Source organism: Macrobrachium nipponense, chromosome 9, assembly GCF_015104395.2.
Source record: "Macrobrachium nipponense isolate FS-2020 chromosome 9, ASM1510439v2, whole genome shotgun sequence".
Lineage (NCBI taxonomy): Eukaryota > Metazoa > Arthropoda > Malacostraca > Decapoda > Palaemonidae > Macrobrachium > Macrobrachium nipponense.
This window is the reverse complement of record NC_061110.1, coordinates 83,631,285-83,656,468: the sequence shown is the minus strand read 5'-3', so window position 1 is coordinate 83,656,468 and position 25,184 is coordinate 83,631,285. Positions and strand designations below refer to the sequence as shown.

At 37.2% G+C, this 25,184-nt stretch overlaps 3 protein-coding genes across 5 annotated transcripts in view; 1 reads left to right on the top strand and 2 right to left on the bottom strand.

Moving 5' to 3' along the window:
* LOC135218619 (probable cytochrome P450 49a1) overlaps positions 1-1,867 on the bottom strand; it is a 20,449-nt gene extending 18,582 nt beyond the window's left edge. The window contains exon 1 of one of the 3 annotated variants that reach the window (XM_064255054.1): positions 1,802-1,867. The gene's annotated coding sequence lies outside the window, so the exon portion shown is untranslated. The other 2 variants (XM_064255053.1, XM_064255055.1) reach the window with 2 other exon arrangements.
* Positions 1,868-4,976: 3,109 nt separating this feature from the next.
* On the top strand, positions 4,977-14,988 carry LOC135218552 (uncharacterized). Its single transcript, XM_064254929.1, has 11 exons — positions 4,977-5,024; positions 5,224-5,414; positions 6,042-6,218; positions 6,647-6,818; positions 8,602-8,749; positions 9,767-9,901; positions 11,656-11,778; positions 12,297-12,443; positions 12,730-12,831; positions 13,491-13,644; positions 14,791-14,988. Exons 2-11 carry the CDS (start codon positions 5,237-5,239, stop codon positions 14,934-14,936), a joined length of 1,482 nt encoding a protein of 493 aa, XP_064110999.1. The 5' UTR covers positions 4,977-5,024; positions 5,224-5,236; the 3' UTR covers positions 14,937-14,988.
* A 1,270-nt stretch (positions 14,989-16,258) lies between these two features.
* LOC135218553 (uncharacterized) lies at positions 16,259-18,549 on the bottom strand. Its single transcript, XM_064254930.1, has 2 exons — positions 18,507-18,549; positions 16,259-17,343 (listed from the first exon to the last, which is right to left on the bottom strand). Exons 1-2 carry the CDS (start codon positions 18,516-18,518, stop codon positions 16,555-16,557), a joined length of 801 nt encoding a protein of 266 aa, XP_064111000.1. The 5' UTR covers positions 18,519-18,549; the 3' UTR covers positions 16,259-16,554.
* Positions 18,550-25,184: the final 6,635 nt, after the last annotated feature.

The following is a 25,184-nucleotide window of genomic DNA, read 5'->3' as shown; positions in this document are numbered from 1 at the left end:
TTTCCATCTTATTCAAATCAGTTGGTATGAAAACTTTCACGGGTTCGTTTGCTTGAATTTCATTGTTTTTATCTATTTTTTTATTATCATTATTCTATCGCTTTCTTTAAGGCACTGATGGAAGCACTGAATTTTTGGCAGATTGATACTGACTCGTTTAACTACGTAATTTTCATATCATCTAGAAATGTTACATAGGAAATATTCATATATTCGTCAGAGTTTCCAGCTGGCGTGGTACCTGATGAAATTTATTGGGTTGTGAATTAATATAATTTTTTCAGCAGACATTAATGTCAGTTGAGGTAGGAATAAAACTGAAACTCTTCTAGATCTTAGACACATCAACACAGAGTTGCGAATTTGCTGTGTGTTTGAAATTCTGACAGATATATTACACTGCTTCTTACACACACACACACACACACACACAAACACAACAAATCTAATATATATATACTCTTACACACACACACACACACACACATATATTTATATTTATATATATATATATATATATATATATATATGTTTGTGTGGTGTGTGTGTGTGTGTGTGTGTGTTTGTAAGAAGTAGTGTAATATATCTGTCAGAATTTCAAACACACAGCAAATTCGCAACTCTGTGTTGATGTGTCTAAGATCTAGAAGAGTTTCAGTGTTATTCCTACCTCAACTGACATTAATGTCTGCTGAAAAAATTATATTAATTCACAACGCAATAAATTTCATATATAGATACATACACACACACACATATATATATAGATACATACACACACATATATATATACATATATATATATTTTTTTTTTCATATATAAATACACACACACACACACACACACACATATATATATATATATATATATATATATATGTGTGTGTGTGTGTGTGTGTGTATGTGCGTGTGTGTGTTTGCGTATACAAATGGTACACACTAGAAGGGTCAACAACTCACTGAGCAAACAAAATAGGGGGCCAGAAAAATATGCACAATACAGAAAAATTCACAGATAAAGAAAAGCTGAAGGTAACCTCAAATACGTAAATTGGTCCTTTCACAATAATAACAGCATCAAGCCCACTGTTCCTCTTATGAGGCCGTAAGATCAATGTTCATGCCAAGAAGTTATAAGCATGATTCATATGCATGATTCCTTTCGCCAAGTGAAAGTATTGCTTCTTTCCGACTGTTATAAGTAATACCTTTTTCCTGAAGTTTATTTCATTAGACTAGGAGAGATATCGTTTAAAATTTCACAGAACTATATTAGTCCTTTCATGAATTTGCAAGCAATTTTCCACTTTTTATGCAAAACTGTTTATAGCCCTATTTAAACAGAACAAAAGATGTTTCTGCTTCTTTAGCCGTTGGAATGGAGATATATTAATGCTTTATTATTTACTTATTTTATTATTCTCTTGCGATAAATAGTAGATTTTTATGATTTACTCTTGCTTAGGGAAAAATTAAATTCATACGTTGGACTTCATTGCACAATATTAGTTAATGAAGACCGTCTGATATAGCTTGAAACAACACCAAACGTCATGTTTGAATTTCACGTCGCACAGCAACAGAAATTCATTGGTTTCACTCAGATATGTTACACTGAGATATAACTGGGTTTTTTTCACTCAGATATGTTACACTGAGATATAACTGGGGTTTTTTTTTTCAATATAATGCTAATACTAGCATGAACCTATTCAGCTTTTTAGCACCATAAAAGTAATTCTTTGTCAGCTAAAATTTCGACGTTCACTCAAGAACACTAAAAACCCAGCCTATTACTTACTGATGGTTTCACTAAGCCTTTACCACCTTCTCAAAAAACACTTATAGCATCGTAAAGTATGGTTTATCAAATCACTTTAATCAAATCTATTAATCTGATAATCATCCGAGTAGGTCCTCATGATAGTGACATGGTCATAAGGATTGTTGACAAGACAGTTTTTTTTTATTTTCAAATCAGTTTCGAGATACAAGAACTTTTGTACTCGATTTTTTTTTAGTTATCGGTCTATCGATCGATCGATCGCGTTGCTCTGGTTTAAAATGAGGAGATATTTCATCTCTCTGAGGAAAGTGAGACATTTAGGCTTATTTCAATTAATACGAAAGTACTCACAGGTAGTCAGGTTTCAAGATGACTAAAGAGATCAGAGGGTGGAAGGCAGAACATTACCGTTTTCATACTGAACACTGAATAGAATTATTACCAATCAAATTTGTCCTTTGGTGTTGTATTCATACCAAAATATTCTATCCTCGAAATATGATGTGGAAATCTTGAAATGTTAAGGTAATGAGTTACTAGAATAAACAAGAAAAGAGAGTAAGCATATTATAGGTACACAGTTTATAACTAACATTAAATCATCATTAGGCCAGTTTGTATTTGCCTTTTGTGTATATTTATTTTCTTCATTTTGCTTTGCTTTTTTATTACCGGTAGTATTCCTGTAGCTTTCAATATATTTTCCCTCTGATGTTGACAGTTTTTTTTTTTTTTTTTGCAGTCTCCTTTTTTTCAGAGTTTGGCTGAGCTCATTATCACTGTCATGTGTCATTGACCGAGATGTTATTTCACATGTTTTGTCAATTCAGTCATTTTCTTATTAGCGTCAAGTGTTCTATTTTTCTGTCAAGTAAGGATGGAAATAAGTTTCATGATTGAATCTTTTAAATGAAAATCGTAATTAATAATCTCTGTCAATATTTTGAAGTATAAAAATGAGCAATGAAACAGTGAATTCAGTATTTCATGAAGAAGAATAGAAGGCTACAAGAACAAGCATTGCAACAACGTGCTAAGTATTCTACTCTTGGAAAAGACTCACAGACTACAAAAACGAGTATTAAAACCATGAACTCGGTATTTCATGAAGAACTGAATGCTATAAGAACAAGCGTTAAAACGAACTCGGTATTTCATGAAGACTAGAAGACAACAAGAACAAATATTGCACCGTGCTTAGTACTCCATTCTTGAAAAAAGGACTAAAATACTATTTTTTTTTCTTTCAAAATTAGTCATTGACTTTGTCGTTGATGCCTCAAAATAAAAGTAATACAATTTTCATGTGACCAATGATAATTATCCAGTTATTCTGTTAATACTTTCTGGTTTGATTGTTGCTGTTCCTCCTTGTTTTTATTTTCTAACTATCTATCTATTCGTATTATATTCAGATTTTTGCCGTTAATTTAATCCGTATCAAGTTTCAATATCGTCTATCATTCTTTTCTACTATATTCGATTCTGTAGTTTTGTCTTTTCAGATTCATATATTCTAATCATGTACATGGCCCTTATAAATAATGCTTATAAATGATAGAAGTAATATTCTTATGAGCAATAGATTTCGTAATAATAATAGTAATAATAACAATAAAGAAATCTGGAAAAACTAGATGCCGAAGTAGCTCCAGGACTCATGCAGAAGAGTGTGCTCCTAGAAACAGCACACATAGTGAGAAAAGTGATGGACTCCTAATGAGGTAGGATGCAACCAGGAACCCCACACTATAAATACCATCCAGCCGAATAGGATGACGGTGATAGACCAAAAATAATAATAATAATAATAATAATAATAATAATAATAATAATAATAATAATAATAATAATAATAATAATAGTAATCTGTATCACTTAGACGGCGATTTTGAGGAACGATTGGTAACTGTTAGAGACCCCCTAGTGACTGTGGATTTTATATCTCAATAGATAACACTGCAATCACTTTATTTTTTAGTTCACGAGAATCACCAATATTATACTCTTTTGCTATTTAAACTTTACTGGAGCTCACATGCGCATACACAAATATGTATATTTCTTATATGTATATATATATTATATAATATATTATATATATATATATATATGTGTACAATATCTGATTGATTGCATGATATGTTGCGCAGAGAAGGAACTATGCGTCAAAATGACAGTTTTTTAACGGTAATTTTTCAAATAAAGCAACCCCAGATCTCCACCTCGGTCCCACCACATCCCAAAATACTTCCGTACACTGAGCAACCTCAAGTCTCTACCACACCCCCACCACACCCCAAAATGCTTCCGCAAATTGGGAGACCCCAGACCCCACCCACCAAAAAATATGTCCCTTCTCTTCAAAAATGACAATGCTATCTTTCCCAATACGTAATCACTCTCTGATTGTCACAAAGTTCTATCCAAAAAGCCGTTCTAAAATATAAGGCAATGGTTCTCGAGCCTGGAAAACATTAATAAAACAGCCAGACAATTCACAGACCGAGAATTCCCATCTCTTTAAAAGCCAATTCTTACCCAACCAAACATCTAACTACCTGCTGCCAGTCGCCAGGCCCACCTCGTGGAAATATTCGTAAAAATCGACGCAAATTTGGCAGAATTCCGCTGACAAACAGACAATAATTAAATCAAACCTTTAGCACAACCTTTCTTTTCAGTGTTAAAAGTTAATGAATAAATATGTTAATCAAAAAGCATCATGGAAATCATTTCAAGTGTACAAGTTTTAAAACATTCGAACTTTAATCTTGACCATTTTAGGCAACAGTTCTTTTCCTTTCATTTACTGACCTGGTAAATTCTGGACTAATCTCACGTACATGTAACAGGGAGTTTTTTTATTTAACTCATTTTATAATTATCAGTTTCGGTCTATTTTCTCAATGACTCGGTAACCGATAACACAACATTTATTTACGTAAGCAACGCCACTCGCCAATCTGAAGATACCTAACAAGCATATTGTCAAAATGCTTGTTTGGTAATCATTTATCTCGGTAACAGATATGCACCCAGAATAATTTCTCACGATTTGTTCCTTTCTTCTTTGTATAAATTTACGCCTTTTTTTTTTTTTTTTCTTTTTTTTTTTTTTTTTTTTTGCTGCTTCCCACGTTCCTTACATAAGGAGATAATTATAATTTAAAGATGTTCATTTTCCCAATAACTCCAAGAACGGCCATTCTTGGTTGTGAGCACACAGGTGTCACAGGTAAGTCGCTTTGTAGAGCTTACCAGACGGAATTTGATATTGTCTCTCATTACTATCATACATTATCATTGTTAAAGTTTATATTACCAGCACGAAAATATGAATGAATGAGACACTGTAGCGAGACATTTCATTTTGCGTCCTTGTGATTATGTCACAAAACTATAATCAGTCTTAAATTTTCTATCTGTCTATCCAGCTCTTCGGTGATCATGAATCTTTGGACGTTGCTGTTCCTGGCGATACTGGCGGGACCTGATATCGCCCTGACGACGGACCTGCCCCGAACGGAAGAACCCATCATCCTCCCGCCCGTTAAAGAAGGACCCGAAGCCGCCCTTCTCGTCGTACCCGGGGCTTACATCAATGCCCAGTACTACCAACCTTTAGGTGAGTCATAATCGATATCTCGGTCTTATGTAAGCGGTAGAGGAGGGACTAAATGTCCAGACTTGTGGAAAAGCAGATCATTTTTGGTCTTATATAAGCGGTAGAGGAGGGACGAGCTACTCTACTAGTGAGACTAAATGTCCAGACTTGCGGTATATCAGATCATTTCCGGAATTCTGTCAAAAGTTTGGTTTTCCTAGGCGCAATGTCCTCTACATTTCAAAGAAGAAGGTTTAGACCCAACATCTTCTCCTCACTTAGATAAACCCCTCAATATCTTTTTCTTACTTTATCTTCGTGCAGATTAATAGAGAATACACAAACAAAATCAAATGGAGGCTCAGTAGTACTTTTTGCTATTAAGGAACATGTTCAATATCATGATATGTACAAGTTCTTCAGTGTTGTTAACAATCTTGTAAATATTGTAAAGTAAATTCTGGAAAGAGAAAAATAAGTAAAAGATAGAATCAGTTCATAATTCGGCTTTGACAGTCACCGTAAGGAGAAGAAAGAAACTCGACTACTTTACGTAACACACAAACTCCATGATTGAAACAGACAAAAACAAAAAACAAAAAAGGAAAACAGATAAATGACCTACGCCCTCCGAATTTTTTTCCGCAGGGGAAGCCATACAGGCGGCTTCTCCTCTGCGACTGTGGGTGGGTCTCGTCCGCCCATTCCCGCTCGATCTCCCGAATCCGATAAGTCTCATCCCGGCTCTGAACACGACGATGCAGATGTTGAGGGACCGAGGGATGACGACAGAAGACGTCTTCCTCTCCGGACACTCTCTCGGAGGTAGGCCCTTAAATTTGAGCCTGATTTAGTGTCAGGTACAATTATAGGGCGGAATAAATGACTGTGGTCACAGTATACTTTGACAAAGTAGGAGGGCCATGTAAGGGAAGCTGAAGGGATAAATTGACGTTGGAATAAGGGTGGAAACTACGATCCTTTTCGGCGAGACTGACTATGGTCTAACTCTATCAAACGTTTTTCTTCTGTTTTTCTCTACGACCAGCCTACAGCTTCTCATATGCATGTGTATGTAATCATACATATATATATTTAAACATATATCAGCAGATAGATACATCAATAAAAATGAAAAAAATAGAAGATGATAGTCACTTAAACTTTCGTCTGTAGGAAAAAAAAAATACTGAGGAAGGAATGAGATAGTATATCTCTTCCCATAAAGTTGCTCCGATGCTTGAATGTTTCAGGCACGGTGCTGCAGAACAACCAATGGTCTCGAGACAACGGTGTGCTGGCGTGGATCATGCTGGCATCCTACATCCCCGAAGGAAATCTCGCTAACAACACGTTTCCAGTCATGCACATCAGCGGTGACCTAGATGGCATGACCCGAATCACTCGTATCATGAGCACTTTCGTGTAAGTTCGCAAGAACCATATGGAAAGTCTATACAAGTTCGTTTTCATTGCTCTATAGTTACAAATTCTCACGAGTGGTTGGTTAGACAGGAGATTCCACATTAGTTTGTTACTCCAAAATACTTGTCAAGGTATACTTTGAAATATCTAGACTTCCTACAAGTAGGCTAGACTTGAAAAGAAGTTAGCCTGGAAAATGCCTGTGATAAATGGACCGTGAAAACTTATTCTAAATTTTAGAAACTAAATGAAAACTTGAAAGAAGACTAGGGCCAAACTATTGTATGTATATAGGACATCCGATCGGTTTTGGCTATGACATGGACATTGCGATAAGTCCGTATGTTACATGGAAGCCTCCTTATTTCCGATTATCAGCCAGTATACCGTAATAGAGGAATGAAGACAAAACATATTCATGTAAAAAATTAAAGAAAATAAAAGATATCAATGGATGTAGCCACAATGACCCTCAGAACTCACAAAAACATTAGGCGTATACATAAGACTAGTAATGAATGTTCATAATTATGTTAGCCTGAGAGGCGTTATTTGTTAAGACTAGGTATGGCACTACCTCCGTTAGTTTCAGTAAAATGCAAAAGAAAGTTAAAAAAGAAAGTGATTACCTGTTTATATCAGTTCAATACGAACTGAGTAAAGTATTAATATTATAATTTTCAGGAGCTAGTCGGATGAGTGCAAGTGATTGATTAAAGTAGTAACATGTTGATTTACGCACAAAATTTAGCAGCGGTAGCAACTTGATCATTTTCGGTAATGAAATTTAAGTAAACGCTTAGCACCGCAATTTTCAGGTGGGAGATGAACACGGTCATGAGGTTATAAGGGTACGTTAGCGATTTGTTTGTTCACAAAGATTATTCATAGCATTACTTACAGGAAACGGCAAGCTCTTTGAATATTCATTCCTAAAGATAAAAACGACTTCAAAATCAAAATCTCATCAGTGAAACAGCAAGAGAAATCAGTGTCAAAAAATGAAATGATAAACCGAAAGTAAAAGCTAAAAATTTCGTTTCGGGTTACAGGGCTCTTCAGTTAACTCCAGCATTCATTTACAAATACCTGTTTGGTTCATTGTCCTAAATCAATTCTTGAATGTCATTTTAACACGTGCGTGAATTATCCTTACAAATTCACTGAGTGAAAATCTCATTTCCTGAATCATTTATTGTTGGTAATCTACTGTACTTGCTTTTATGTTAAAATCACAGAATATGGATACAGGTAAACTGATTATAAATGAAACTTATATAAATTTTCGCTATTAATTTGGCCTTGCGCTATCACTAAATGCCGTACTCTATTCATAAACCATGTTCGTCCTTGGTTGCATGATACAATAGGGTGTAGATGATAAAAACCTTATCACGAAATGGAAACAATCATGTTTAAATTATTCAAGATATTTCTCAGAAGCTCCATCTCTTTAACATGTCCCTTATTAATCGCCCTGGGAATAAATAAATTATAGTTCACAGACGGTAACCTGGTTCGAAGCTATCTCTGGCAACAGACAGTAACCTGATTCATAGCTCTCTTGGTACAGATAGACTTAGTGTCTGGACGGGGAAACTGGGGTGATCAAGAAGCGATCAGACATTTATTTGTCTTTGACTAAATGCTTAGTATGGCATTATGAAACCGTCTGCTGTCATATTGTCTTTGAATGTCGTGCATTGAATAGGTTTTGTCTCCTACAGAAGCAGGAATTCTTGAGGTGAATTATCAGTTAAAACGCGAAAAAACTATATTGCAGAGAACTCGAGGCTCTGACTGAGCAAACTCCCGAGAGTATATACGAAAACCCAGTCATCGTTTTGGAAGATGTAGACCATATGCACTTTGCGTCAGGCGATCCTCCGCCGCTCGTGGCCAAAGAAGATATCCTGTCTCCTATGGCTCAGGTACGTCATTATCCTAAAGGAACTCAAAATTGTGAGGACTCAATCAGTATAATGTGGAATAACTGAAGTCTATGTCATGGTTCAATTCGACAATAAAATGCCTTCACCTGACGGATAGGTTAACACAATCATATCTTTATATAAGGCAACTGAAAGCCTTTTGTGCATGGATATTCTTTTACTTGTTACTTGTTACTCGTTGATGGCTTATCCAGGTCACGCTCCACTTCCACAGCGCTCTCAGGACACCCATTGTCAAATAAACAGTTTATTCATCAGATGTATTTTATCACACTGCAATTCCACATTCACTGTTTGATCTTCCATATCATAGCATCGATTAAACAAAAATGTTTTAAGTTTATTTTTGAAAGACTTCAAATCCTCAAAATGCCTCAGCTCAAGAGGAAGTTTGTTGTATAATCTAGGAGCCACAGACTGAGGAAAAACGTGGCTCTACCAACTTGAAACCATCTACAACTAGTCTTGTACCAGGTCAATTAATTGGTTGTATAAACTGTAGTAGGTCCCTCAAATACCGAGGAGATCCTGTCTTAACAACTTGATGGGTCAAAACACATAACTTGAATATAATTCTGGCCTTCGCCGGAAGCCAGTGCGAATCAATTAAGACAGGGGTAACCCTGCCCCGTGGAGCAACACCTTTTATTAGTCTAGCAGCTCTGGTCGTAATTTTCTAAACATAGTTTTTTTCAATTATTATCGTAATGAAACATTATGCCCTCGTCCAGAGAAACAACTGTGATTTTCATTCGCTCTCGCTAAACCTTTCATTATGAAGCGTTTTGAATTTTCATTCTAACAAACAGTTATCAGTAGCCAATTTTGCAGTGTTTCCATACAGTACCTAAACTGAAATAAAAAACTAGAATCATGAAACTGACGTTGGCTCTTACTGCCACACTGACCATATACAAACTGTAAAATACTATAACCATATATATTTACAGATATGTTGACCAAATGTCTTCAACACTGAATCTATCCATTCCACAGGGTGATGCCCAGTCTTTGATTGCAAGGCATGTTGCAAGCTACTTGACCGTAATAAGTGGACAACCAGAGGATGAAGTGCCACTGGCTCGGGAAGTTTTATCGGAGGCCTTCAAAAGCACGAAGAAAATGATGCAGGTATGCAGTCAATAAGTATGTCTCATCTATTCATATCTACTTTACTGATTTCATTGTCTCTTTCCCTCACTTGTATACCGAAGTTTCCCCCTAAATGAACTGGAGATCTAGCTTAAAATTTTACAAAAAAATGAAAACATGTTATGGTCTAAGACTGCATTAACTAACGAGCAGACTCCACAAGTTTAGTTCTTTGCAAGCGATGGCAAGATCATTTGAAGACCATTATGGAAGGTGATTTAATCTTGGCATTTGTTTCTGATGACATGTGTCCTTACGGAAAACATCGAGATATTTGTGATGCCGTATCCAGCACAGCAAAAGTATCCAGGAAGACTGATGAAAGCAGGCATTTTTCAAGTTGTGCTGAAAATTATTTAGGATTGATTTTTGCTCTGCTTGCCAGAAAGCACTTACTTTAAAACTTGGGAGGTTAAATGTCCAGATATAAGGATCTGAACACCATAGTCGTACATGACAGTGTTCTGGAATCTTCGTTGTTTTCATTCTCCACAAGTAGAACGAGGGTTGGTTTTTGTAATGGTAGTGTAGTAAATCGATGATGCAACTTTTACTGCGCCCCAGATTAACTGTTAGTCGTAACAGGGTCTAGAATGGATTAATTAACGGTGTTACCAGGGGGGAGCGGGTTAGGACGACCAAATTATTAAAAACCAATGCTTCATAGATTAACCTGTAAACTTACAGATACTTATTTTCCCTGCTTTCTTTTTTCCTACTGTGTCTAATAAGTGCATCTTGTTCTGTAAAAGTGCCGTAAGCAATTTTCTCTACAGGTGTATGAGACCATCAATAAGGAAAATAATGAAATTAGTATCAGTCGTATTTGAGAACCGTGAGCCATACTATCAAAATTTAAGTATTAAAAATAAAAAGAGAGGATTCCGCCTATAATTAATTATCGAGTCACCTTTATCAGCTAAACTAACGCAAGTATAAAACACAATAAAAAGTTATTAAGATTAGTACCAGTTGTATTTGAGAACCGTAAGCCGTAATGTCACAATTTATTTATTTTAAAAAAATATAAAAAGTTAAAATTCCGCCAGTAATTATCGAGTCACCTTTTACAACTAAAAAACGCTGGTATAAAACAACGAAGAGTGATTACCAGTTTCGTTAAAGGAATTACTATAGACAGAATTTAGGTCAAAGGTCAAGCACTAGGACCTATGAAGTCATCCAGCGCTGAAACGGAAATTGACAGTAAGAAGGAATGGCAGGCGTAACATGAAGAAAACCTCAAAGCAGTTTCACTATGAATCAACTGCTTTGAGGTTTTCTTCATGTTACGCCTGTTGGGAGAGGACAGAAAGTAAGATGGAAGAAAGAGAATATGAAAGGAGGCACTTTAATAGGAATGAAAGGGGTTGCAGCTTGGGGCCGAAGGGACGCTACAAAGAATCCTTGAGTAATGACCACAGTGCACCGGGTGAGGTGTACTGACAGCATTAACCTCCTACGGGAAAAGGAATTATGCAGTAACAATGACCCTATATTATGACCTGCACTTGAATACTTTGAAGATATCTTACAGTTAATAGCAATTCCATACAGTTCCTAATTGAAATATCAATTTAAGATATTAATCTATGGGGTATCAAATCTAAGAAAAATAATTTGGTGGCTTATAACTACAGAAATCCGCTAAGTTAGGGTCCATTAAATTGAGGTGTTCCTCTATTGTCCATATATTTTAATTAAGGTAGAATGTATGTCTGTTTTTTTCACAGCCTTTGAAGTACTTGAAAGATTACTCTGAGGGAAATGAGGGAAATGGTATTAGCAATCCCTGGTCACAGGATGGTCAGAGAATCATATCAGCTGTTTTAGAGCAGTATCGTGAATCGTTACAGGTAAGAAAATTTCGTTGGATATCTCTCTCTCTCTCTCTCTCTCTTTATTATTTTTTACACAACTGTTAAATCTGCTGGCTAGAGTGTTCAAGTGAACTATTAAAGAAGCGAGAGCTCTTCGAAGTATATACCTTTGTTTCATTGCCAGAACTGTACAGACAAATATAAACCAAGTAACTTATCTGATACTGTCAATAATTCTGTGTAGTCCAACATATGTTGGTCATCTGGCCAAGAGGAAACAATAAAATATCATCTTCTATCTCGAAGAATTGTGATGTTATTATAAAATTACCGAAACAAAATGGAACAAAGGAGTTTAGATCGCGAATGGCGTCTCTTCTTCTCGCCAGGATCACCTTGATTCTGAAATGTTATTCCTTTCATTACATGTTATAATACAGTGAATTTCGTAATTCCTCTGTTCCTCAGGCACGAGTGACTGTGACTTGATTTTTCCTTTAAAATTTACAGTTTGCCCAGAAACTTTTATGTTAACTTGATGTTTACTCTACCAGATTAATGACACGATTTACGACACCGTCACTGCATTGGCAGCATCAAAGCCCCATCTAGAGGTGGTTGGAGAAAAAGCTGTTGTGAATACCTGTTCCCACGTTTACCCTCATAGCATCCTGACGTCGCTTGGAGATCTCGCTGCTTCTGTGAGACATATTTCTGGAAGTTGTGTACTTTATAGCTCAGAGATTTATGCTCACAGTATCATAGTTCATTCAAATTCCTCTACGCAAGTTTCAGAAGGAATCTACTAGCCTTAGCCTCCAGTTCGAGTCTTTTTTTTATTGATTTTATTATCCTTATATCCTACATGCAATATTTGTTTTTTTAATAATTAAGGGCTTTTGATATACTTAAGATCACACCACCCATAGCATTCTTAAAAAACAAATGACACCATTTATACGTTCTCTTCCCATATGCTAAATATAGGAAATCGGAGCCAAATTCAAGAGTAGAGAAGCAATCATGGAAGCTCTACAGCCTTTGGGAGTTGAATTTGGAGACATGGCTACGTGTAAAGAAGTAAACCAGGTTTGTGCAGTGAATTTTAGAACGTTTCTCCTGACAGAGTGGCTCCGGAAACACTAGGCAGTGATCTTGACCACATTTGTACTTGAACGGCTGAATCGACGTTATACTCTGTGCTCAGAAAATTTCCACAATAGCTTCTTCATTTCACCAGACGTTTAACAAATGTTCCCTACCTGTACTCCGCCCACTCACTTTCATTTTACAAAGAAAAGGTGGAAATTGTTGCGACGGAATGCCTGCAAAATGACTTGGAGTAAAGAAGGTTAGAAAATGTTAAGCGTAAGTGAAAAGGGAGTCTGCAATGTATGAGGCAGTTATGACACAGCCAGAATGAAGGTAGGCTCGACTCTTGATAAGGCTATAAAATGCTGATATCTATGGCAAAGGAGAAAAAGTTTGTGTGGAAGAAACGTTAGAACGGAAAGGCCTCAAGATTAAAGAGGAACTAATATTTACAAGATTGTTAGTGGTGCGATGATGGTAACGAATACTCTTTCACGTTTTCCGTGGAGCCCCACTTAGTACTATAGTAAACGTGACATTTAGCCCACAACACCCAGATTTATCCTTATACATACATATATCTCATAAACTAACAGATAAATAGGTATTGCAATACATCTTAAAGATCATATCTTCACTTAACTTCTTCCTGTCAGGCGGCTTTTGAACTGGCCTTCAACTGGACATCAGACATCTCACGCTCAAGGTTCGAATCACGGGGAGGCCAAGTGACGTTTCATGAGGACATCGAGAAGACCACAGGCTCTGGGTGGCTGTATTCACAGCTGAACTACAACCTCACTCTCAACGGTAATAACTTTTCGAGTGTTTTTCTTGGTCATGGTATTGTATATTGATATTTGACTGATGTTCTTGGCGATAAGTATTTCGCCGTTCATATTTTACGTATGGATTATAAGCGGCAAGCTTTGCTCTCGCCTTTCGGAGGTGAAAAGTCATAATATATATATATATATATATATATATATATATATATATATATATATATGTGTGTGTGTGTGTGGTGTGTGTGTGTGTGTGTGTGTGTGTGTGTGTGCCTTCTTATTTATGTATGAATACATACTTGCGCAACCAAACATACGCGGCTTTTGTTTGTCCCTCCAAATCTGCAGCATTTTAGAGATGAGGTGCACTATACTCTGTTTTTTTTTCCATCTGTCCATCCACCTGTGGTGTTTGCGCATGGTAACACTGCGTCCCGGGTTTTAAATAATATCCTATTTCGAATATTAACGGTGTAATGCGCATACAGTAAATTATTAAAACACTTTTCAGTTGCAAATGTACACCCAGACATCCTTTTATTTACCTAAAACTTAGACATAGCGCAAACACCACAGGCGGATGGACAGATGGAAATAAACAGAGTATAGAAATAGCATGGCTGTTGCCAGAGACTTCTAGATGCCATGTGCATTGGAGCGTCATAAGGATAAAAGAAAGACTTTACTTGAAGTAAGACTTCAGGGTTTTCGCTCGTGCTACTTTATACAAAAAAAAATAACAACTATTGTACATTTAAGATTTAAACTAAGTTTGCCACTAAATAGATTTGTAGTACTTAACCGATGTAACAAATTTTTTGTTGGGGGCGGGGGCAGGATTCGGCGGCTTCAGTCATGTGGAAATGGCAAAAGAAAAAAAAAAGAAAAAAAAACACACTTTTTCCTTATCCCTTTGTAGTATAATGTCGGGTTATGAGACACTGGTCTTAAGTGCTCTCAGCAAATCATTAAGAAGCAAAACATGTTTACGCAAAGACTTCAAAAAAATCTACTAGCGTTTAGATCACTAATATAAAAAACTGCTGAAGAAAATAATAGGCTAACAAATGTAATGATCTAGAAACTCTGCTTAAAAAGGTGTTATTCAAAATAACGAAGTAATGATAAACTTGGACATATGCATTCATCCGAATACGTGTTCCATCAACAGATCTGGAAGTGACTTCGCCCTCCTTAGTAACCAGCGTCGACGTCGGCCTAGGTCTCGGAGGGATGCATTACTGCAAGCTTCTGGCGCCAAGTCGCGCCCTCGAGTACATAATGATCGACAGCCTGAAGCACACTGAGCCCGTGTAGCGTGTAGGGCGTGTTTTATCAAACGTGACAAATTATCCGCAGCTACACTTTCTCGTGTTGTTTTATTCCCCTTGTTTTTTTCCAGTTTCCTGAGTTGATCCCTCGTTCTTAAAGAATAATGCTCCGTAGGGGGGTAGTGCCGTCCGTGCACATCATGCGGTGCACTGTAGGCATTACATAAGGTTCTTTGCCGCATGCCTTCGATCCCTAGCAGCAACCCCTTTCTTTCCTTTTACTATACCTCCTTTCATAGTCACTTTCTTCCGTCTTACTTTCAACCAGTGTTGCCAACTGTTGGTAATCTGGGCAAAATCTGTAAGGTAATCTGGGCAAAATCTGTAAGGTAATCTGGGCAAAATCTTAGACAGCAGGGCAATGTTTTCAAGTGTAGGGTAATTGTAACAAGGTAGGTTTAGCTCAATATGCTTATTAGTATTCATGTTATTGCATATGAACATAATCTAAAGATTTATTTATCATCATAGCCGCAGAATGTTGGGTCATTTACAATTATGTAGGGTAATTTCTCGTCTCCTGTAAAGGGCGTAGGGTTACATCACTGCTTTCCACCCTCTGCTAACAACTGCTATGCTTTCCTCCTGTTACATCTTTCAAACCTTTTACCATCAATTTCTGTTTCAGCACTGAATGACCTTATAGGTTCCAGTGCTTGGCCTTCGGTCTAAATTCTATATCCAATTCAATTCAATTCAAGAAGAATGTTATTCACCAACTGAGAAGGAACTCCAGTTTCACTTTTCTTGCCATGTCTTGAGTCTAAGGTCGGTGGTTATATCCTTTTCCTTCCCTTCGAAAATAAAAAAAAGGATCAAACAATGAAATCTTTTTTATAATGCCATATTAGGATGGACTGAATACTAAAAAGGAATAATGAAATTAAAATGAATAGAGCAATCGAACTTAATTTATAGGCCTAATAATGTTTCTGCATGGTTGATCAATACGCAGCAACTCGACTCAGCAGACCCGGAATGTCACTCAGAGCTTCACCTTCTACCCTTATCGGTAAACTTCGTAATCTCTTTTAATTCAAATTTTACCTTTTGTACTTTGTAAAGATTTTATGTCACTCTTCTGCCAGCCTTAAAACGTTAGCCTTACGGTGTACCTTTTAATGAACAGTTGAACTGTCGGTGTAAATATTTTTGTGTACTCAATACTCTTACTTCTGAAGTTATCCGGTCACACACAAACTGCTATTTCGATGCTCAAAAGCTTCAGAACTATCCAGTTATACTAAACATTTTTCTTTTTAGAAATATTACCTTAAATATCAGTGGCGGAGCGAAAAAAATAAGATACATGAAAACAGAATTTATTAAAATCGATTTTAATATTACATTTTTATATATTTTATATATGTAGTGGTCTATTTAACAAAAACTTAACCATAGCCAAAGATGTCCATGTTCCGGCAATCAATGATCAGTCCCGTCTGAATCAGTGGATGTGATGGTAATCTACAAGAAGCCTTTATAATACCTCATTTTTACAAGCCAGTTGGTGTTGTCAGCTCTTGTTTGATAAATTCAAAAAGAGTGGAGCAACAGAGATATATCTAAGGCCTCTTGAAAATCCTTGAAGCTCTGAAGTCAGCTTAACCGAAGAGTGGCATTGTGAAGGGATAACCAGAAGTGTATGTGGTTGGGTAAGTGATTGGGAGGTTCTGGTAGGTGTAGGTTGTTGGTGCAAGTGTTCCAGTGTTGACAGCTGAGTAAGCGAAACCAGTAACTCCAGTGTTTGTGGTCAAGAGCTGAGGATCAGCCTCTGGGTCAGCTGAGCGCTTGGCACGGGACACAGCCTCTCCCTTGGGGGTCTCAATCTTGGCACTGGACACAACAGGGTAAAGGTAAGGCATGTGGGTGGTGTATGGGCTAAGACCAGTGGTGAAAGGCCATGTTCCTACAAATGGAGTAACTCCAGCTGCACCAGCGTAAGGGATGGTCTGTGGGATGGTGTAAGGGCTGACAGCAGCAGAAAGTCCAGCATAATTAAGGGTAGTTGGGATTGTAGCCAAAGTAGCTGGGATGGTGGCTGCTGGGGTAGTCATAGCACTAATTGTGCTTGGATCAGCAGAGCGCTTCTGGCGGGCAGGCATTTCCTCAGCAGGCTTGGCAGCTACCACAGTAGGAATGGAGAATGGATGATATCCATGAATTAAAGGAAGGCCAGCCTGTACCAATGGAGTGCTGGGAAGGCCAGCCTTCAGCAATGGAGTGCCGGGAAGGGCAGCCTTTATCAATGGAATGCCAGCATAAGGATATGTTGCAGTGTAAGTGCTGATCATATCTCCTTCAGCCTTGATCGTCGGGGTCAGCAGAGGTGTGCTGTAAGGCATGATCAACTGGGGCTCAGCGGCCACCAGACCCAAAAGACACAGCACTGCCTGCAAGGAGAAACAAACGGAATAAAAATTATGCATCTATGAATAGATAACTAATTAACGTAATTAAGTATTTCAACTTCAAAAAACCCCTTGAATGAAAAGTAGATATCAAAGAAACTTATTAGCGGAAGCAACACTTCTAATTCTTCTTTGAACCATTTCACTGTTTCTTATATGTACTATGTCCTTATGAATACGAAATATGCTTAATCAGTGTAAAAACAGAATACCGTGTGATGTAATTGAAGGACCTTTTCGTTTTCTGTACGTTATCAATGTCCTGGCCGGTGAGCTTACAAGCATAAAACGTTTTTGACCAATGAGGATTTTGGATATTTGTACTAAGTTTTTCGTTGGCTCGAATGCTGCAATTCCCAGATCCTCTTATGATATCAGTGGTTATTCAGAACTCGTAACATCACAAAGATAAAGGATGAACATCCTCTCTCTCTCTCTCTCTCTCTCTCTCTCTCTCTCTCTCTCTCTCTCTCTCTCTTTGTCTTCCAACATAATAAAATGAAAATGTTCAAATTGACTTTCACTGGAAATCTAAAATTTTAACTTGTGATAAAATTAGAAAATCAAGCATCCATGCATGTTTAAAGCAATTCCAGGTTGTTCAGAAGCCAGTCACTGGTTCAGTTCAACATCAAGCGCTACAAAGTATAATAGGGTAATTTTTTATTTCTTTTGGGCTAAGTCCCCTTAAAATTAGATCCAACTGAATCTTTTTTCTGCTTTTCAAGAGAAATTAATATCTTTTTAATGCATTTTGGAATGAAAACTGGCTAAGGTTATTGTCTTGGTTAATAAATCTCCATGAAGTTGGGGTCCACAACTTGAATGTAAAAAGTTAAGACAAATTGGTTTCTTAAGAATAATTATAAGCAAAATGTTTTAAACATCAATGTCAGAGCATATTAATACGTCTCACAGAAAAAGGGGGGAAACTAGTTGCAATAGGAATAGTTATGGGTTTTCTGTGCTAAATGACCAATACATCATAGTTAGGTTTTCAAGCAAGAATCATATCAAAGCAAAGAAAATTCATGTCAGGAATTGAGAAGCTGACTGCCATTCAGTCCATGACTGAAGCCATAAAGAAATCTGGATGTTGTATTGAATTTGACAGTTAACAGAATTCACCCTTCCTCTCTACTTACCACAACCTTCATCTTGGTTTCCGCTTAGCAGGACGATGCTGGTCTCGGGACAACTGGTCCTTTATATACCCAGGTCTTCCTCGACAATTGCCCCGCCCCTCGTTCATCCTCTTGGTCCTTCGGGAATCAAGTTCGCTCACCCCCAAATCCAACCCCCCGAAAAATGGAGGGGTTGATGCTTGCAGCAGATGTGGTGATTATCTAACCGATGGCAATGCTGTGAACGGGAGAAGGTAGGGTGATGGTTTGAAAGTTGTCAAAAGAAGAGAAAAGAAGAATGGAAGTAGATGCTTCCTCCAGATATTCGGGAATACATTATGACAATTGATGCTGATGCTGGCATGAGAGAGACCTGAAGCAAGATGATGGCAGAAAGTAAAATAATCTAAGGAGACAAATGTAATATGCTTAAAGAAGGATGAGCCATCTTTCCTCAGTAGAATAGAAGAATAAAATTAAAAATTAAAAAGATGGAGACACACTAAAGATTAATTTCCTGTGAAATAGACCCTGAAAAGGCGTTGTGGAGAATTGTCGAAGATTATGGTATAAGTGTTATTAGGTTGAAGTGGAACCGATGAACCCCAGATCTCAATATAGAAATCTGATCATCTGACTAGAATAAAAGGAGGGAGTAGAAATGGAAGACCGTTTGAACGGAAATCGATGAGCTACTGATGAACATTTTATTTCACGGTGTGAAACGACTGGAGCTTTGATTTGATTTTTTTTTTCTTAATGGGGAAACTGCCTATCAAATGAAACAGCATCCAACTTACTCCATAAATATTTCCACTAACATGTTTATCTTCGTTTCCTTGCTACATTTCGCACACAGAAAACTGCAAGACTCTCTCTCTCTCTCTCTCTCTCTCTCTCTCTCTCTCTCTCTCTCTCTCTCTCACAAACACACACACCTCCCTCTCTCTCTCTCTCTCTCTCTCTCTCTCTCTCTCTCTCTCTCTCTCTCTCTCTCTCCAACAGAATCACTCTGCACGTACGTGTGTTCGTTCGCATGCAATACGACATATGCCATGTAAAGATATCGAAAGTCACAGAGACGATAAATAATTATCTACAGCTTGTGGCTGTCAATATGACGACGTTATATTGTTTGTCTTTTTGTTGAAGTTCCAAAAAATTAGCCACAGAATTGAATCAATTAGTTGGACTACTTGTGACTTGAAATATCACTGAGTTTGATGACACTTCTCAGTTCGTGGGGGAACCTCTACCGTTTTTGCTTCGTTATTGAATTATCAAGAGCCGCGTTGCCGAAAAAGGATGGTATCCATAATTATCAGTGGTCATTAGTCTAGGGCTCTGGCATAACCTAAGGGCATTAGCTTTCCCCATTCTTGAATGCGAGTTTTATTATCTTTTCATAGGATAAAACGCCTATGTTTTCATCCAAGATTTCGAGATTAGACGAGACTTATTTCGAAAAATTTACACAGAAAAGCGATTTTTTTTTATTTAAAAGCCCACAGTTTCTGTAAAACGAATAAGACAGTACTGAAGATAATAGCAGCATTGATAATTTAGAACAACATATGCCTTGCTTTATAAGCTTTCATAAGCTATTATTATACAAAAGTGTCCTCACACTGACATTAAGAGTGAATAAAGAATTATTTTACGAATAAGAAGGTATGGGTTTTCCACTGCACTATTTAAGAGAGCGGAGAGCATACAATGCTCCTTTAGGATGTAAACTAAAACAATCACCTAGTAAATTTATACTAGTTAGCTATCATTCTAATAAGTAATGAACGTATTTTCTTTGTTTTCAGGACCCACAGTAAACTATTCATCTATCTGAAAATATGTCTTTCGGTGGCATAGAAATATCTAATCCAAAATTCTCTGGGATTGGAATCGTGATGGAGCATTGGCCGGTGCTGGTAAGTATGAAGTTTGATCAATTTTGAATATTCAAGGTGCATATATTAGATTTCTCATTATGATGAGTAGCTCTGTTTTCTTTTCTCTTACTCCCTATTTGAAATTATACCTATTTAGCCTTTCATTGTAAGCCTACAGCCAACATTCTTGATCTCTTCTTTACCTCAAACTCTTCTGAAAAGCTTTTAAAAGTTTCTTCCCACCTTTAGTAACAGAAATAAGAGAACATGTGATAATATCAATTATTCTCATATTTCTGTTACTTCAACTTTTATTTCTCTACAGTCAGTTCTCTGGACTCAATGCCTACATGGTATTTTTCGAGTTCCCAGTGGACTGGTGCATGAGCCTCAGGTCTTGGATTTCCCATTAAAGAATATTGCTTGCATTGGCTAAGCACTGAACTCGTAATGAGTATATGTCACCTCTTCTGTTTTAGCCTCACCTCACACACATTGGTTTGAGATCTCTAGCTCACCAACCCCTCAGTCATTCCCAGTCTTTCAAGGTGCTGTAACTTGTACTTAAAATTGCTGTAGAACTGTAATGGGAAAGGAGCTGTCTTGTAGTACGGAAAAGTCCGATATTCTGCTCTCATCTAAAGACTAAAATTTCTATTACTTCGCCAGTTCTGAACAACATCCTATAGGTTAAATTTCCTCCTCTTTGACATCCTAATGTATCTATATCTTACTCTCCTAATGAAAAGGCTGCACTCTTCAGCTCTCATTTTTTCAGCCAACTTTCTTTCTTCATTAAAGCAAATGATAATGATCTCTCTCACTCCTACCCGTTCCCAATAGCCTGTATTGATAGGGTCAATTTAGTTCTGCATTTTTGTATATTGGTGAGGCATCTCATTGTAGCTTCTCATTGTAGCTTCTCATTGTAGCTTCTCATTGCACTCCTGTATGAATCAACAAAGGATTTGCAGCCGAAATGATTCTTGTGTTTTGTTGTTTTTCTCTGCCTGGAATTCAGTCACACCTCTATTCTGCCACTTGGAGTTGCTTGAGCCGCACGACTTGCCGCTAATTATGAAGTTTAACAATTATTATGTGGGTGGCCACATAATAATATTTACGTGGGTGGTCACACTCGATGATGCAGCATGTTTAAAAAAAACCGCGAAGTCGCGAGCGTCTTTCTTTAGGAGAAATGGGTTCTTTGGCGTTTGTTACAGCCTCTCTTCAAATTTGCTGACCAATAAATCAAATTATCCTTGGCTCATATGCAAATATTTATAAAAATTTCCATCGTACAAATGAGACTGTTTATATCAATTATGAAATCCTTCTCTTGTTAAAATCAGGAATCCACACTTTTTTTTTTTTACTGGTATTTCACCTAATTTCATGAAATATTTTCAAATAAAGATAATTTCTTAACAAATTTAATGATGAAATGTCTGCACTGAGGATCAGCTTCGATTCACGTGTTGCGTGCGTCGCTGCTGCTCGTCGCCAGACGCTACCTTGCCGTTTGCAGTGTGGCCATATCCTCAGAGTGGTGACTGGTGACTTGTCTGAGCCTTCCAACAGTCTCTTCCCATCACTTTACGAAACTCTCAGTATCTTAAGAAATATCATTCCAACTCTTATCACTGGCGTTTGGCCTTCTCCTCAGCTATAATTGGCAGTCATTCATCGGCATAATTATGTTTTATCCAAACTTCCTGCCCCTCATTTTGCTCTTTAATTATGGGAGTTGAGCTCTGGCTTTTAATCTAGTTCTTTTTGTCTCTTATCATCTACTGCTTCTCTTTTTTCTAGGGGCATTCCTCAAGGTGTGAATTCATCATCTACTGTTTTCCCTCTCTTTATCAGTGACCTTGAATCTAGCTCCTCTTCAAATCAAGCTAATCACTCAGACATCCGGGCTTCTTCTTGATCCGTATCCTAGTCCTCTCCCAGTGACCGAACTCAGTCTCAAATTGTACTACCCTTGTCTGTTAGATTTGGTCCTGTGAACTTACTTGAACGGTTAACTTGAGACGAGTTCATATTTGATTCCTCCTAGACACAGTTCTCGCTATTCTCTGTCTCCTCCGCATCAAGTTCTTTAAATACTTTTATTGAAAATTTAACGAGATGCCTCACGTTCATCAGTATTTGGGATGCTTAGGTTGCTCAGATATGTCTTGTTAGATGCCATACATTCTCTTCTTCCTAATCGGTAAAACTTGGTATGTGACCTATTCATTCCGATCTAGAATATTTCTATGTAGGTTGACTTTTCTTTTTCTACTCTCTTGGTAGGATTGACTTTTGGGAATTCATTTATTGCCAACCTACTTTCACTCATCTCTTGATCTTCCTGTCTAATGGAAGGTGACCTCTCCCTGCCACTTCTATTGGTACTATATCGCTTTATGTTCCATGGGGAAGTTCCTGCCTCAGTTTTTCTTGAATTTTATAAACCTTTCCTATATAAAGCAGTTTTAAATGTACACCCATCGTCTTCCTCTTATTGTCTAGCCAATTGGCCTTTTGCACCTAGGAAAACTGCTTAATTTTTGTTTTATTTATAGCTATTTTGTTGTTTTCATAAGTACAAAATTACTTATCAGTATTTGTTTTCCCAAATATTAAGTTCTAATCTTTTCTTGCTCTGCTATTTTTTTTCTTTTTCCCTTCTTATATCACCATCCTATTCTGTGCAGATTTCCCAGACAAAATCATGGCTAATTGGCTTGTTCCATAAGAACTTAAAGTAATAATAAGCATGAGTTTAATATCAATAATCCATAATGGATGTCGAGTAACAATCTTCTTTCTTTGTTATAAGGGTTAGAAGAGGAGCAGTGAAATACCTTAGTCATAAAATGAAGCCACAACCACAAGGAAATGTATGCTATTGGGTTAGTATCTCTAGAGGTAGCAAAGTTGGAAAAAAATCTAGCGTCCGGCAAATACGCACCAGGATTAGTGGAAGGCCTGGCAACCACCCATTTCAAAGAGATGTAAAAGTTCACTTTTTGCTGTAATATGAAAGATGTGAATCTGAATTACAATTTTAGTCTGAGTAAACAACTGTCAGCTCACTATGAGGTGCTTGGGCCCAGAAGGCCTGAGCTTACATTGCTGAGACAAGTGGAATATTCAGTTGTCTGTCAAGTTTGAATCGTACATAGTCCGATTTGATCACATTTGATGCCATTGGCCTTTGAAGGTAAGAATTGCAGGTTGCAATCTGACTTGTACCTTTGATTTACTAGATGATATTGAGCCAGCTTGACATGAGTGGTTTTGCAGACAGTGTGCCACCCATATTTTTCTCTTCAGGCTGTGATGTTCTGAAAAGCCGTATGTGCATAGCAGAAGAAACCTAAGAAGAACTTTCTTATTCATTAGAAATTCACATAGAGTAGCATAAAGAATTATCTTAACCATGTTTAATCATCTCAAAATACTGATGCTGTTCACCATCCTAACTTGGAACGTCCGGATAAACTGCGTTATATCCTTAAACACTTTATCAATTTTACACTGGACAGCGCGTAAAAAAAACTTATTAGGAAAATTACCTTTGCCGAGAAAAAATCAGAAGCAGTAGAAAGTGCAATCAGTTTTGTGCCTATTTGGTGATGAGGACCTATTTCTAAAATCTTTGCCACATCAAAGATATTCACGACAAAGGAGTAGGATGCGTTGCTGAAGGAAACCTGGCTGTGGTTGGATAAAATTTCTGTGTTGATTGCATTTGCTGATACAGTAATATCTACTCATGTGGAAGGAACAATGCATAACAGACGAAACGCTGCTGTGATAGTAGAAACTGACCTTTTGAAATTCATCAAAGAAGATCGCTGCAGTTCGCTAAATGATGGCACCCAGAACTCAGTAAACCACACTCTTTTGATGTAAATAGTACCTGGACACTTGCCCAACTTTCGACGAAAGAAATTAAGCTGCGACAAAGTATAGGTTGTTTGACCTGAGACAACCCAAAACTTTATTTCCGGTTCCAGTCAGGCACCAGAAAAAGTCACTTACATTACTATTAGCAGCATCATGTGACTTGAATGATTCATAAGTTTTGCAGCTCTATTGGCATTCGTTAATAGAAGTCTGTGCATGACATAGAATTATCCTGAAAGTTATAGCAGTATCTATTGACTCTAATGTATATGTCTTTTTAAGGTTACGTTGTTTGGAATTTTTTTATAACTTGCCTGACCTTACTTTCACTTGTTTCAATATCATTGATTATCTTTTGGTAAGGTAACATGAAATCAAAGCCAACAAACAGCTGGTAAAGTGTGACTGTAAAGTTTGTTTTCAGCAGTATTATTTTGTCAAAGAAATATACTTATGCAATGTACAACACTACAATGCACACCCTTTAAAACATTTACGAGTTGATTCTGTTGTGAATAAGAAGACTATCAATCATATGGAACAATAGGGTTGAATAATACCTTATGCTTCAGGGATTTATACTAATAAAATATTGCACTCTACAAACAAATAAAGTTGCCTTTCTATTTTTGAAGCATATTGACATCAAAGAAGACAAAAAAGACCACCAACCAAAACATTAAAGCAATTTGGATGTTTCTACTGGGCCAGGCACCCTGGGTGCTTCCCAAGCGCCCCCTGGCAGTCTGCTCATTGACCACTCTGACAACAGTTGCTGTTGGGAATCATATTTTAACAGCTATACCGGAAGTAAAAACTAAAAGCACATTTTACTCAAATTAGGTACACAATATTCTTTTCACTTATGAAAGGTAATCTAAGGTCTAAGATAAATGAGCAGATTATTTATTAA